This window comes from Asterias rubens, chromosome 2 (genome assembly GCF_902459465.1).
Source record: "Asterias rubens chromosome 2, eAstRub1.3, whole genome shotgun sequence".
Lineage (NCBI taxonomy): Eukaryota > Metazoa > Echinodermata > Asteroidea > Forcipulatida > Asteriidae > Asterias > Asterias rubens.
Window position 1 is genome coordinate 11355468 of NC_047063.1, and position 13577 is coordinate 11369044.

The following is a 13577-nucleotide window of genomic DNA, read 5'->3' on the forward strand; positions in this document are numbered from 1 at the left end:
CTTGTAATGTGATGTCATCACCGTCAGCGGATCTGACTTGCAACCCCCCCAACCTCCCCAGCCCCAAAGCATGAACATTTCATGGCTCACATGACCTGGACACCTTCCCCCCCACCAGGTGCAAGCATTGTTATTAAAGTCAGCGGTCGGTATATTACTACGTGCCTGTGCATTGTTGGCTAGATGTAGGTTCCCCTTAGGCCCAAGAAACGGCACACTTCATAATAATACAGTACTGATCAGTCACTTGGAAATCGTCTTCCTCATTTTTTCTCCCCTATCTCCCTATAAGGCTTTCCCTGAATCAATTGCGGAGGATGTGGACCCGCATGTAATATTCTCATTTGGGGAAGTAAAAACCTGCCTCTAAAATGATGGACGGAACTTTTCTGTTTTGCCTTTCATCTCATCGATGGCTATCTAACTTCTTTGGCAAGATGGGGAATCTTAAATGGTGCAGCAAAAATTGACCCCTGGCCATATTTTTCTCTCCGCGCAGTTCCTGAAGGGCCTTCTTTCACATGAACATGCCCTGTGGCTGGAGCAAGGCTTTAAAAAACGTCAGTTCAATTCTCTGGGAAAAACAAGAACTGAAATATTTAAAGGACTCGTGAGGTTTCTTTTGACTCTATACTGCTGGTTTTCCACTTGAATGAATCCTTATTCTTGAGTCTGACTGCTCTGGTTACTATGGTATTAGCAACTTGGGTAATTGTGATTAAAACTGATATGACCCTTTTTTATATGACCAATGTCGACCGAGTAGTAACTGTTTTGTTATAGCTTTGCTCATTAGCTTGAGCTTATTATGTTAAGGCGCATTTTGCAAAATGGAGTTGGTCTCAAAAATTGGATATACCATGCTATTGTTGTGCTTAGAAAATGAATGTCTTGTACGTGTTATTGCATTATTTTGCTTACCATGGACATTTGTTTTTGTGATGACACAAAGTGTACATATCTGGTGATTAATAAGTGTGCTTAATTGAACTCAATTTTCCAATATGTTTCTGAGCAAACTTGATGCTTCTTTTGGACTGTCAAACTTGGTTTCTTTTAAAAAGTTTTACTTATTTACTAAATATTTCCATTTGTTTTTGTTTGTTTGTAGATGGTCTGAATACAGTGACAGCTCAGTGTACCTTCCATCTGACCATGATCACAGAGAAGCTTCTGTTCAGCAGCATCACCGTCCAGCTCGAGAATCTCAACTCCCAGGAGTTCCTGACTCCAAAGATCAACCGTTTCATCGACGCCCTCTCCAACATCATTCCAACGCAACGCAACATGGTCTATGTCTTCAGCATCAAAGACCATGATCTAGTGACAGGCCCTCCAATCCTCAACGTGTCCTTTGCCGCCCAACATCAGGACGGGACCTTCTTCACGTCGCAGTACCTCCAGGAGAGGGTATACCTGATGCGAGCGACACTCTCGGAGGTCTCGACAGCGACTGTGCTCCCGTTCGGCGACAACCTTTGCCTTTATGAGATCTGCAGTGGGGAGGACTATGAGCTGTACACCCGTTGTCTCTCTCCTCTCTCGTTCTGGAGCTCGTCCGGTTTTATAGCAACGCAGACGGTCATCTTCCGTTCCATTCATCCAGAGACTCTGTATAAGTGCGAATGTCCGCCGGGGTTCACTGGAAACTACTGTACAACAGAGATCAACTACTGCTACTCCAACCCATGCAGCAGTAATGGCCAGTGTGTACAGAAAGAAGCTGGGTACACCTGTGTTTGCAAGGAGAACTTTGCAGGTAGGTATTTATTGTGTAAAACTGTCTGCCATGCTGACTTGATTTCTGAATGTTTCTTCTTCTAAATATGTTTGAAACCCTTTTCGTGGATGGTATTTAGTATCTGTCTTAAGATACTTGAATAGAAAGTTTGTGTAAATGCAACAACACAATGAGAGACTCGTCTTTATTATGAAACTGCACCCATGCAGTCCTTAGTCATTGTTATTGACTACTAAAAACGGTATGGCAAATCATTAGCACTCAGGCTATACATGTAGCTGTCATGGCTCCATTAACTAAACTTCATCATTATCCTGCAGATAAACTGACCTGGGAGAGAACATGGTTCAAATAAAACCTTAAAAAAAAACCCACTAAGACTCTTATATCAACTGAGCAACATCTTCTGAAATAAAAACCCTAAATTGCCAGCATATGTTTCCTCTTTTTTTTTCTTTCTCCGACCTCAATCTGATATCAGAAAACCAATCATAGCTTCAGTTGCAACCAGCATCTTGACCAATCAACTGCACTTATTCGTGTTCCTCCCTTTACCTGCTTGAGTTACCACGTCAAACTCAGACCCTCCTAATCACAATGCCTTTCTGCCCCGTACACGGTCAAATTTCATCCGCTCGCGAAACTTAAGACGGTAAACATGTAGCAAGTGTGAGACCTACTCGACTCCCTAGCTTGGAGGCTCTTCTATTCACCGCTCTTTTTTTCCCTCTTGAACGTGACCATGGCTTTTCCACAACAGCTCAACGTTTTTAGCCCGACTTCCTGTATTACATTGTCATAAAGCTACATGTAGCCTCTCTCTCTCTCTCTCTCTCTCTCTCTCTCTCTCTCTCTCTCTCTCTCTCTCTCTCTCTCTCTCTCTCTCTCTCTCTCTCTCTCTCTCTCTCTCTCTCTCTCTCTCTCTCTCTCTCTCTCTCTCTCTCTCTCTCTCTCTCTCTCTCTCTCTCTCTCTCTCTCTCTCTCTCTCTCTCTCTCTCTCTCTCTCTCTCTCTCTCTCTCTCTCTCTCTCTCTCTCTCTCTCACCCCCCCCCCCACCCATAACATTTTGATGGGACGTTTCTTTGATAGGGACGATACTGTTTTTTTTGTGACGTGGTCGTTTGATGTAATCATCAAAGTGTCTGCCTGTGTTTTATATAATTGCAGTACTGTAACCTGATCTTTGTTATGAGAAACAAGGTAGATGCCTTTCAGTGATGAAAATGAAAGTATTTTTTTCCCCTTGGGTTTTGCAATCTCGGTGAAAGCCTTCAAATGATTTATTAAAAGGTAGTTGACACTTTACATCAGGGATAAAGAATATCATTTTGTTTTGTTTTACCCATATACACCGACACTGAATGTGTATTAGCACTGTGGAAAAATCACATTACTCGGGTGAGATTCAAACTCACGACCTTTGCAATACTAGAGCAGTGTCTTACCAACTAGACACTGTTAAGAATGTTTTCTTCTGCGTGAATCGTATTTTTTTTAGCTACTCTGGTTGATACATCAGGTCAACTTACAGCTATTTTGGGTGAAACATTGAGCCATTTCTAGTTGGTGCGAGACCAGTCTTTTAACTTTCTGCTTGATAACTTCAAACTAAACGCTGCAGTTTAACTGATGTCATACATGCATCAGGGATCAAGAATATTTGTTTGTTCTAACCTTGCACCTATATCTGATAACACTTTTAATTTATGCTGCCGAAGTCTCACCAGAGAAACAATTCACAGACTATTTTTCTGACTTGTTTTTTTGTTGGTGTCAATTGAGCCCTACCAAGCTGGACATGTTTGAAGGCTGATGGCACGTCACCATGTCTTTTATTTATCTGGCTTCGTGATTAAGTTATGATAGGTGCACATTCAGTAGTGGGAAGGAATTAAGTTGATGCTTAGCATTAAGTTGATGCTTAGTAGGTCCTCAGACGCTGCCACAAGCAGCAGATTAAAACCCTACAAGTGAAAGACAGAATTGAGGCAGAAGTGGTCCATTCTACATTTTCTAGAGAAACTTGTTTGAAAGAATGTCCTTGTTCGTTATTAAAGCACCCATGCATATTGTAATGTACATTGAACATTCGTGACTTTAGTGACTGACTACTGTTTTAAAAAAAAATTATGGAGAGTTGGCAACCGCAAGGCCGTAAAAACAGGCCATTTATGGTGAGGGTCAGAAGAGAGGAAAGGTGATAGAGGAAATCATAAAGTAGAAAGATAATTATCAATGTTGTGTTTGGATACTTGTGCAATAGATAATGGTGTATCAACTGAGATCCTTTTTCTGTAGGATCAATGTTGATATGTGTAATAACATCTATGGTTTCGAGTTTATAAACTGTGCAACTTGCAGTTTGGACATTTGTTTATAAATAGAATATATACGAGTGGATAAAGGCATTGGTTTAATGTGTTTCTCAAAGGGCTTATCAGTGTTGATAAAAGGGAGAAGAAATCAGTCAATTTGGTAAAAAGTTTAGTATGATTTAGGAAGAAGAAAGAGCAGATAACTTTTCAGGTATACGGTACATGTACGGTACCTGTCAACTTTATATATACCTGCAGCTAGTTACAGGAACTGACTACTGTACTTTGATGTTGAGTTCATCATTTACAAGTAATGAATCTGTGCAGGGTACACCTATACTTGTGTCTTATGGAAATGCATGTGCATAAAATCACAGTTACCCCAGATGCAATGAACCACTACGAACATTTAGAGTTCATGTAGAAAAAGGGGGGCACATGTCTGTATGAAGAAATCAAGTAAAGAATGCCTGTGTGTCTGCCAGACATGAGGGAGACACTAGTAAATCTTGGGATTCGTAATGCTGCTCATCAGTAAGGAGCAATGAGACAACCACCACGAAGGAGATCCCATGGGGGTTCAGTCAGGTCATGATATACAAGCCTGATACTTCATTGGGGCACGGAAGGCGATTGCCTGGATGCCCCTGGTCTTTGCCTTGGTGCTCTTGAAATGCTCCAGTAAAAATTTGGTTTTCTCAAAAATGGGTGCCCTCTGCTAAGGAAAAAATTCCATTGTGCCCTTGCTCTTTTAAAAAAAAAAAACGATGCAGATACAATATTGGTTAATATAATAAATTCCTTCTCATTTCCTAACAAATTAGTTTTGAATGTATGGCTCATATAACTCACTTTGCTACATGTCACCCTGTTGATAATCTTTTGAATATTAATTTTAGAATTTGACAGACTCAAGATCAGAATGCAGTGTTCAGTTGAGACAAGTGGAACACATGAATTGCATTATATTATAGATGCTGATTAGTAATAGTTGTCAAAGTTAGAAAAGTTAACATCAAAATTATAAACAAAACGCCATTCAACACAATGTTTTAAAAGATTATTCATAAATACCCCAGACAGTTTCTCTACTCCTATTGGTGGAGAGCGCGTCACGTTGCGGTGTTTAAACGGTTGATAACGACCAGTGTTTATAACCGGCTGGCTTCCGCGTGTTAGGCGCACAAGATTATCACGTGGAACGCAATTCATAGCTATTAGTAACAATGCGTAATCTACTTCTAAGCGCACACGCGTAATCTATTTCTAAGCGCGCGCACGTACACACAACCCACGCGCAACAGACTCTTCACAAAGTTTTTGAAAACAATATTTCAAACCTCAATTTTCAACTGTCAAAATGTATTTTTTAAAGGTTTTTTAACAAAAGGGCATTTATTAATGGGAATAAAAGAGTAGTGACTCGTTCTTAAACGTCCGTTGCAGGGTCGTTGCCGTGCGCTAATCACATGGCAGTTCGACCCTGCCGGCTTTAAACGGCCGTGTAAGAACTCGTCGCTACCCTTTAATTCCCTTATTAACAGAGGAAGTATAATACGGTGATTACAACTCTCAAGCATTTCGGTGGTGTGGGGGGGGGGGCGGATGAAATATAGAAATGATAAATAAATAAATACTTGTATAGGTTTTAATAAACTGGAAGATGACACCCAGGTAATATATTTTTCCAATATATTCTCCCACACCCTTCATGTACTATCATCACCTTCCAAGGTTGTTCTAACAACCTACAACAACTGGGTCCTCTGCTGAAGCGCTCCTTTTCTTCCCCCCAACCCAGAGACAGCACCATGTGTGCGTTCATTCATCCACTCATAAGAACCTCATTTCTTTCTCGGGCTCCATCAGGATTATTAGTCTTGGGGAAGAATTAATTTTTTCGGCTTCTCTCTCATAATCCCAAATAATAATGTCTAGCTATTAACCTTGAACTTACCCAAGCCATGCATCATGAGAGAGAAAGTGAGAAAGCTCATTGATAAATAAGCTCTGCAATTTTCTCCCTCGCTCTCGACGGTCGGTGAGGATGAAATAATTTTGGCATTGTACCATGTAGGTGTGTAATGATGAAAGGAGCGAGGAATGACTCTTAAGGGTCATGGTACGGGAAAAGTGCACTGTTTTTAATTGTTTATTGGATGTCTCATGAAATTCTCTTTGTAAAATTGTCTTTGTTAATTTTTTTTAATATAAATATTCACAGACTTCACAGTAAAGAGAATGGATGAGTATTATTGTTGCCCTTATCCAGCACAAGGCGCTTTAGGTTGATACTAAACACAAAGGCCACTTCTATTAACAGCCATTCATCTGATACAACCTATTAGATCAATTTTCCATAATTCTACCCTAAGCCGTCATCAGAGTACGAAAAATATGACCCTCTTATAACAGGTACAGTTGATTTCAAGCACTGATTGTAAAAGGAAATTGCATACTGTAAGAAATATCTGTGGAGACTACTTGTGAGTGATTTATGAAAGGCAGCTCCATAATACACTGTACATGTACCTTTTGAAAGGGTATAGAATGGCTCGGGTTTTTGTCCCATCGGACCGGTGAAATTCCACACAAAAATATTGTTTCGTCTCTCCCAATGTGACCCCTTCTTTTCTCCAGGGGTCAGTCAGCGATGAATGCATTTGCATTCAGTGCGGCTCAGTGGACACGTACAAACTTGGGGGGGGGGGGGAAGGCTCAGGTTGTGATGTACAAGCTTGGGAGGGAAAGATTATTGTTGTTTCAGTATAAAGAAGCACAGACTTCCCCTGATATTGAGGGAGACGAAAGCAGGCTAGGGAAACAGGGTGTATGTAAACCCACTTGTGGCCTTCTTCTATAAACACTGTGGACAGATTGCACTTTCTAACGTACATCATGAATTAATCAGACACTAGAGTTGGATATTTATCTGGGGTATAGTTGGTTTGCCAAGAGATACAACCTAAGTTAAACTGAACTTGCTTTAAACTTTAATAATGTTTGTAAGGCATGCAGTTAATGTGTTTGGACTCGACCTGAAAATGTTTCTTACCTTTTGATTTTATATTGACAATGTGAACTCTGAATTATGTTTTTTGGGAGTTAAAACTTTTCGTGGCTGTTATAATTCTGGTTGAGGTTTATGACCAGTGACATGTATTGTGCATGTACTACTTAATTACCTTTTTGTTATGTATTTTAATAGCAAAGCGGTCTCTTTTGGTTCAGATGACTCCGCATAATGGATTGTGACTAGGAGGTTAGGTCGGAAAAACTTACAATATGCAAAGCCGCACTTACCTGAAGCTCGGCCCATACAAGTATGATACTTTCTGGGAATGCGAAGCAAGGTTTGACATCACAGGGCTCTTGTCGCAGCGAATGTTTTTATCATCTCTACTCTTCCGAAATATTTGTTGCAAATTTGTGACGCCGAAATTTGTATTTACTCGCATTCGCAGGAAGTATGAACCAGGCTTTAAAGAGAGGTTTACATTTACAAGTATATTCATTGAGACACACATGAGAAAGAGGGGCACAGTATGGTACATGTACATTGTCTTGTTCACTCTTCACAAGACGTCAGTACCCTCTTGACCGCCTCTATGGATTGGCTCTTTCTCTTGACATCTCCCTCATCATCATCAATAGTGACATCTCTGTAGATGGTATCTTAGCTTTGACTCACGAGGGTCATCATTCCTGTAGATCCATCATGCCCATGGCACAACCAGCAGAAATGCATTCCTGGATGGGTAGGAATAACTTAGAGTGGTCTTCTTGATTTGTTGGCAATTCAAATGTGTCATTTGGGTCAATATTTAGCCAACTCCTTGACAAGTTGCATTCAAATTAGTCATTCCAGAAACACACTTGGTGCAGTGAACTTGTATTAATAAGTGCCACATTAAAACGTGCCTTTGAAGAAGGGTATGTGTTCCAGTCTAAGTAAGTAAATGTATTTCCTATTTTTTAACTGCATTTATGTTCTTCAAGTTGGCCATGTTTGATTTAAAAACAGATTTGTAAAGTTGAGTAATGAAACAAAAAGTGAGTATGAATATTTTGAAGATTAAATGAAGGCATCTCCTTAGGAAAACAAAATTTAATTCAGAAGTCAGGTTCTAACTCAGCCCCAAAACAGAAACAAACATGTATACAATTTATACAATTTATACATGTATACAATGTATACAATTTATTTTAAAAAAAAAGGTCAACTGAAAAACATGCATTATAATAAAATCAAATTAAGAAAAATTCAGAGCAAAGATAACAAATAAAATAAATAAACAAAATGAAGTATAGTTTTATGAGAAATGATTCCAAAGAAATTTAAAATAAATTATTATAAAATAAACCAGAAAAATAAGGAGGAAATCAAAGAAAGAAAGTTAACATAGTTAAGAAGATACACTCTTCTATATGTGGGTGATGATGGGATCATAACACTTGTCCACACGCCCACGTCACAACTGATGCTCCAGAATTGTCAATGATTTATTGTTGGTCTCTTTACCCCTACATGTATGTGCTTGCTGCTGTCAACAGGAAAAGAACTCAATGACATTTTCTGCTCTTTCTGCATTCAATTTGGTGGCCTTTCATGATTGTGCACTTTATTTCTGTGCGGCCGTGTCAGTCACATCTGTGTCAAATCTGTTATTAAGGAGCGATGCAATGGGAGAAAAGATAAGAAATGCTTGTACGCTTCAGATGTGTTTGGAAATGAGCGCTAATGGGAAGAAATACATCAGTATGGGATCGGGTTTTCATGCCTGTATGGTTCGTTTTTTTTTTAAAGGGCAAGGGCAAGGGCACCAAGGCATTTTCTCCTTGGTAAAGAGCACGCTACGAGGAAGTTGTAAATTTCTATTGGAGCATTTCGAGAGCACTGAGGCAATGACCAGGGGGCATAGAGGCAAATTGCTTTGTTGTCTCCATGAAGTACCAGGCCTGGGTTTTGAATACATGTTGCTTGGGTGTCAGTTCGAGAAACAGAGATATCGATTTGACCAAGAAGTACATTGTACGTTGGCATTGATTGCACTTTAGCAAAAAATTCACAAATGGCTTAAGGCCTCCCTCTCTGAATTTACAGATCGTTTAAAACCCATCAGTTCTCACCATGTCCTTTCTGATCAATTTTGATAAAAGTTGTCTAGAAAATGCATGCTGTACATGGATCTGATTACTCTAGATTAGTAAAGTTACAGGTTTTCACCTTTTGGTACATGTCTATGTTCATGGAAAAGATGACAATGGGTTGTGGTTTGCATCTGTCCATGTGGTCAAATTCCTCAATGTGATTACACTTCATGCTGAGATGAGTCACAACTTTCAAATGTTTACTTTGGGAGGGATCGGTCACCATGGTGACTGCAGATGGTCAGGTTATAAAACTGAATAGAGAAAAAGTTCAACCCCCATCGTATTATTTGATTGGTGGTAAAACTCTCAATGTGCAGGACACAGCTGTAGATACAGCTTGAACTTGAAGGGGGCCATGGGTGGTAGTCTTGATGATAACAGGTTTATATATGTTTGTAATATACTTGTAAATTCAATTGAATGTACAGGTTTATAGTGACATCAGAATCACTTGATAAAGTACATGCAGCTTGGTCAACACATGCACTATTATTTGATAAAGAACATTCAGCCCCCCCCCCCCATTATTTTTGAGAGAGGCATACTAATTGAGGCTCAGGGTATGGTAAACATCAGGCCTGTATACTTTATTTTTGAAAGGGCAAGGGCACCGTGACATTTTCTCTTTGATTAAGGGCACCCCTCTATGAGAAAATTGTAAATTTCTTCTGTAGTATTCAAGGGCACTGAGGCAATGACCAGGGGCCAATTTCATAGAGCTGCTTAAGCAAAAAATTTGCTTAAGCACGAAAATAGCTCGCTTGTTTTACACGTTACTGGCCAAAATTTCATGCCATATACATTGCTTGTGACTGGTATTTAGCTGTTGTTTACTTAGCATAACAATTGAATGGAGTCTTGGCCGGTAATCTGATTTTACTAAGCAAGGATTTTTTTTGCTTAAGCAAAATTTTGTGCTTAAGCAGCTCTATGAAATTGGGCCCAGGAGGCTTGGAGACAATCGCCTTTGTTGCCTCCTTAGAGTACCAGGACTGAAAAATGTAAATGAACAGTTGATATTTCAGAATTGTCATCTCATTTTAAAAATGTACTATTCCGATTATCACAATCTTAGAGAATTATCTTAGACTGCTCTAAGTATTCATTGATGATGGTAGTTCTTGACAGCAAGGTTCAAGAGAAAATTTGTTTGAACTGCTTTCCATCATTGAGAGGAAGGAATTAACATAGTATAACACAATTTTGCATTTGTACTGTTTTTCATGAGGCCATGGGTTTTATTAACATGTGTTTGTATTCCATAATATTAGCAGCTTCGTTTGTTTCAGTTCAAAGTTCAAATTCCATGCTGCTTTGCATTTTTTGACAGTCTGAGAAAAAAAGAAAAAAAAGGGGGAAAAAAAGAACGAAAAGAGAAAGAAAGAAAACGTACTCTAGCCTTTAAATGCTGTTGGATTATTCACCGAACTTATCCCACTTTGCCACTAATTTGTAAACCGATCATCAAAAGGGCACTCGTCATCCCTCTGAAGGAGTTGCAATCGAATCCCTCATCCTCCCAGTGACTCACACCTCAGCAAATATCGCCATCCAAAACCAATTTTCGGAGGTTCTGGAAAATGTCGTAGTAAAAATCCTGGGTTTTGCATCTGTTTTTTTTTTTTTTTTTTTTTTATGGGGGAAGAGGGGGATGAGTAGGGGTTTGCATTTGTTTGGACAGCAAGAATTTGGCAGGATTATTGGCGGATAGTATTTGACAATTCTATCACTTGCAGATGGCGTGTTATAGATTTTTTTTTATCACCGGACATTTTTACACAAAGTGAGTTGTAATATGTGAAGTGGAGAAATATTTGTTGGAATGCCTTTGCTTAAGGTATATGAACAAATGAGAGGGACTTTTTTTTTTGTACATGAGCATGATAAAGGCTCTATGGGATGATGAAACAGTATTTACATAAATGTGACGGTTCATTTGCTGTTTGTTACATTAAGCAGATACAATTGCACCATTCACTGTAGAAAATACTGTCTTACAGTCAACAGCAACATTTTACATTGAAATAAAGTAGATGCTAAAATGCAGGGCATTAATGTTATTAATGTTAGATGTTTGTATGACGATTGTTGTACTAATTTTTAGTTCTGGTGTAGAACTTAATGTAGCACATAACTACCGTACATAACACTCAGTTCTTCCAAATTCATCTGCTGCCCTATATTGCTGTGAGTTTCAGCACAGAATGCCTTATTGGTTAAATGAAGTAAGTAATTTGTGTTACCCAAAGGGCCTGTTAGGTTCCGATTTAACCAAACCTGAGTGAAATTAATGAGATGACTCTTTGATCTCAAGACATTGCGCACCTCAACTCTTATTCCTCCTGAATCGGTTTCACACTGCTCAACGCCCCCCCCCCCCCCCCCCCCCACCCCCCTCAAAAACATCCTAGAGGATTATTCCTGCGGGGCACGTCGGCCAAATCTAATTTTTACCCAATCATCAAGGAATCAGTTTGGCAGCGATTTTTTCCCCCCCGTTCTTCTCTATTCGTTCCTCACGAATAGTGTCGTCTGCACAGATTGCGTTAATTACACCCATACGGCGACTTGATTGAATTGACCCCAATTCCTCCTGGCGTTCTGGACATTTTGGACAGTTTTGAAAAAAAAGAAATTGCTCCTTCATTTGATAGTCGTTCCCTGGTGTTGCAACACATCCTTTCCTGCAGGGTGGTTTCTTCCTTTTTCTTCAGTGCTGCTACTTGTTGTTTCCCTCTTTGAACATTCAGACGCTGTAGATTATTTAAAAAGGAAAGAAAAAGTGAGGCCTGCGCCTGATTGTGTTCATAGATTACCGTCTCCCATAAGGACGGTAATTCAGTATTTTATCAGTGAATCTGTTTTTTAGGCTGCGTCTCCTTTCTTATGTTGGCGGTAATCAGTTGATCTTTTACCACTAATAACTTCTCCCTTTCCTGCAAGTTTCTTTCCAAATATATATAAGAATGAAATCACCCCTTAGGGTTTGCCTCAGTGTAAAGTCTTGTAATTCCATGGCTTACAATGCTGGTTCTTTTTCCATGGTTGATCCTCACTCGGTACTTCTGATAAATATTTATGGGAATCGTTCTTTTTGAGAAACCTTTCAAGAAAGTTTATATGTTGATTCGTTTAGTTCAAAAATCACTAAACTAGTGACCAAATCTGGTGAATGTTTTCTTTTTTAGTGTGAATTTTCAAACTTAAACTTTGTACATTATTTTCAATGAACGTTTTGGCATGAAACTGTTCATATACAGTACCTACGTTTAACTGAAAAGGTATTTAATCCCTGCCACCGGCATTCTTGTAATGTTCTGTTCCCTGTGTGCAACCAGTCATAAATGCTGATTCTTATTCATTAAAGGGGGCTCTCACTCCCTCCTGTGTCATCATCAGCTTGATTACCCTGATTGGAGTTTAAGAACTTAGACTGTTCCCTGAGAAAAACCCGTAGAATTTAAACGTGACTCTAATCAGTGCTTAATTTTCAATCTTCTCTTTGAAGAGCACACACCTCCATGTCAAATATTAGTCCCTTTTTGTTATGGAGGCAACAAAAGCATTTGCCTCCATGCCCCTGGTCGTTGCCTTGGTGCCCTTGAAATGCTCTATGTAGAAATTTACAATTTCCTCATACAGTGCCCTTTACCAATAAGAAATCCCCTTGGTGCCCTTGCCCTGTTAAACACGAAGCATACATGCATAGTTCTACAAATTAATGCTATTTATTTTCATACCTGTCAGGCTTCCTTGTCAAAGGGCAGCCGTAGTCCCGGGGAGCGGCAACTGCAAATGCAAGAAAAAATAGTATCGATTTGAGGCTTATCCAGGCCAAATCAAATAACGCTAATGCGCAATTCGTGTCCGGAAAAGTAGAACAACACTTTGAGGGCCATAGTCTTACGAGGCAGTTGTGTGGTGTTGTATCAATATCGGGGAGAGGCTTGTACGATAAACATGAAGGTAGAAAGATGTGCTTGTTTTGACTTGGAAGACACTCAGGCATTGATTGCTTGCAGGGAGACTCATTATCTACGGGCTAAATGGCAATGATTTAGTTAGCCAGATTTTTTTTACTAGCCACAATTCAATCCTGTTTCAAATTTTGTTTTTTGAATTGAAAAATGAAGGGTAGCATTTTAAACTTTGCATGGTGCAAGTACAACTAAGGTTTGCGGTAACACCGTGTGAGTATCTCTTTTTTACCATCTTAAGAATGTCTTGAAATGTTCAGGGTAATTTTGTGCACAAAAATGGAAAGAAGTTGGGATATATGCACATGTAGTCCTACTGAATGGCTTAGATTTGTTATGTTCACAAAGAGTAATACATTGACTTTGTTGAATACAGACTGCATGAAAAAT

The 13577-nt window shown here is 39.3% G+C and overlaps 1 protein-coding gene across 4 annotated transcripts in view; it reads left to right on the forward strand.

Annotated features, from left to right (window-relative positions):
- The first annotated feature begins 1115 nt into the window (after nucleotides 1-1115).
- LOC117307058 (cadherin EGF LAG seven-pass G-type receptor 1-like) overlaps nucleotides 1116-13577 on the forward strand; it is a 74469-nt gene continuing 62007 nt past the window's right edge. For all 4 annotated transcript variants that reach the window (XM_033791703.1, XM_033791701.1, XM_033791704.1 and 1 more), the window contains exon 1: nucleotides 1116-1759. In XM_033791703.1, the coding sequence (XP_033647594.1) occupies nucleotides 1156-1759 (604 nt within the window). In that variant the 5' untranslated portion in view covers nucleotides 1116-1155. The remainder of the gene's footprint in view (nucleotides 1760-13577) is intronic.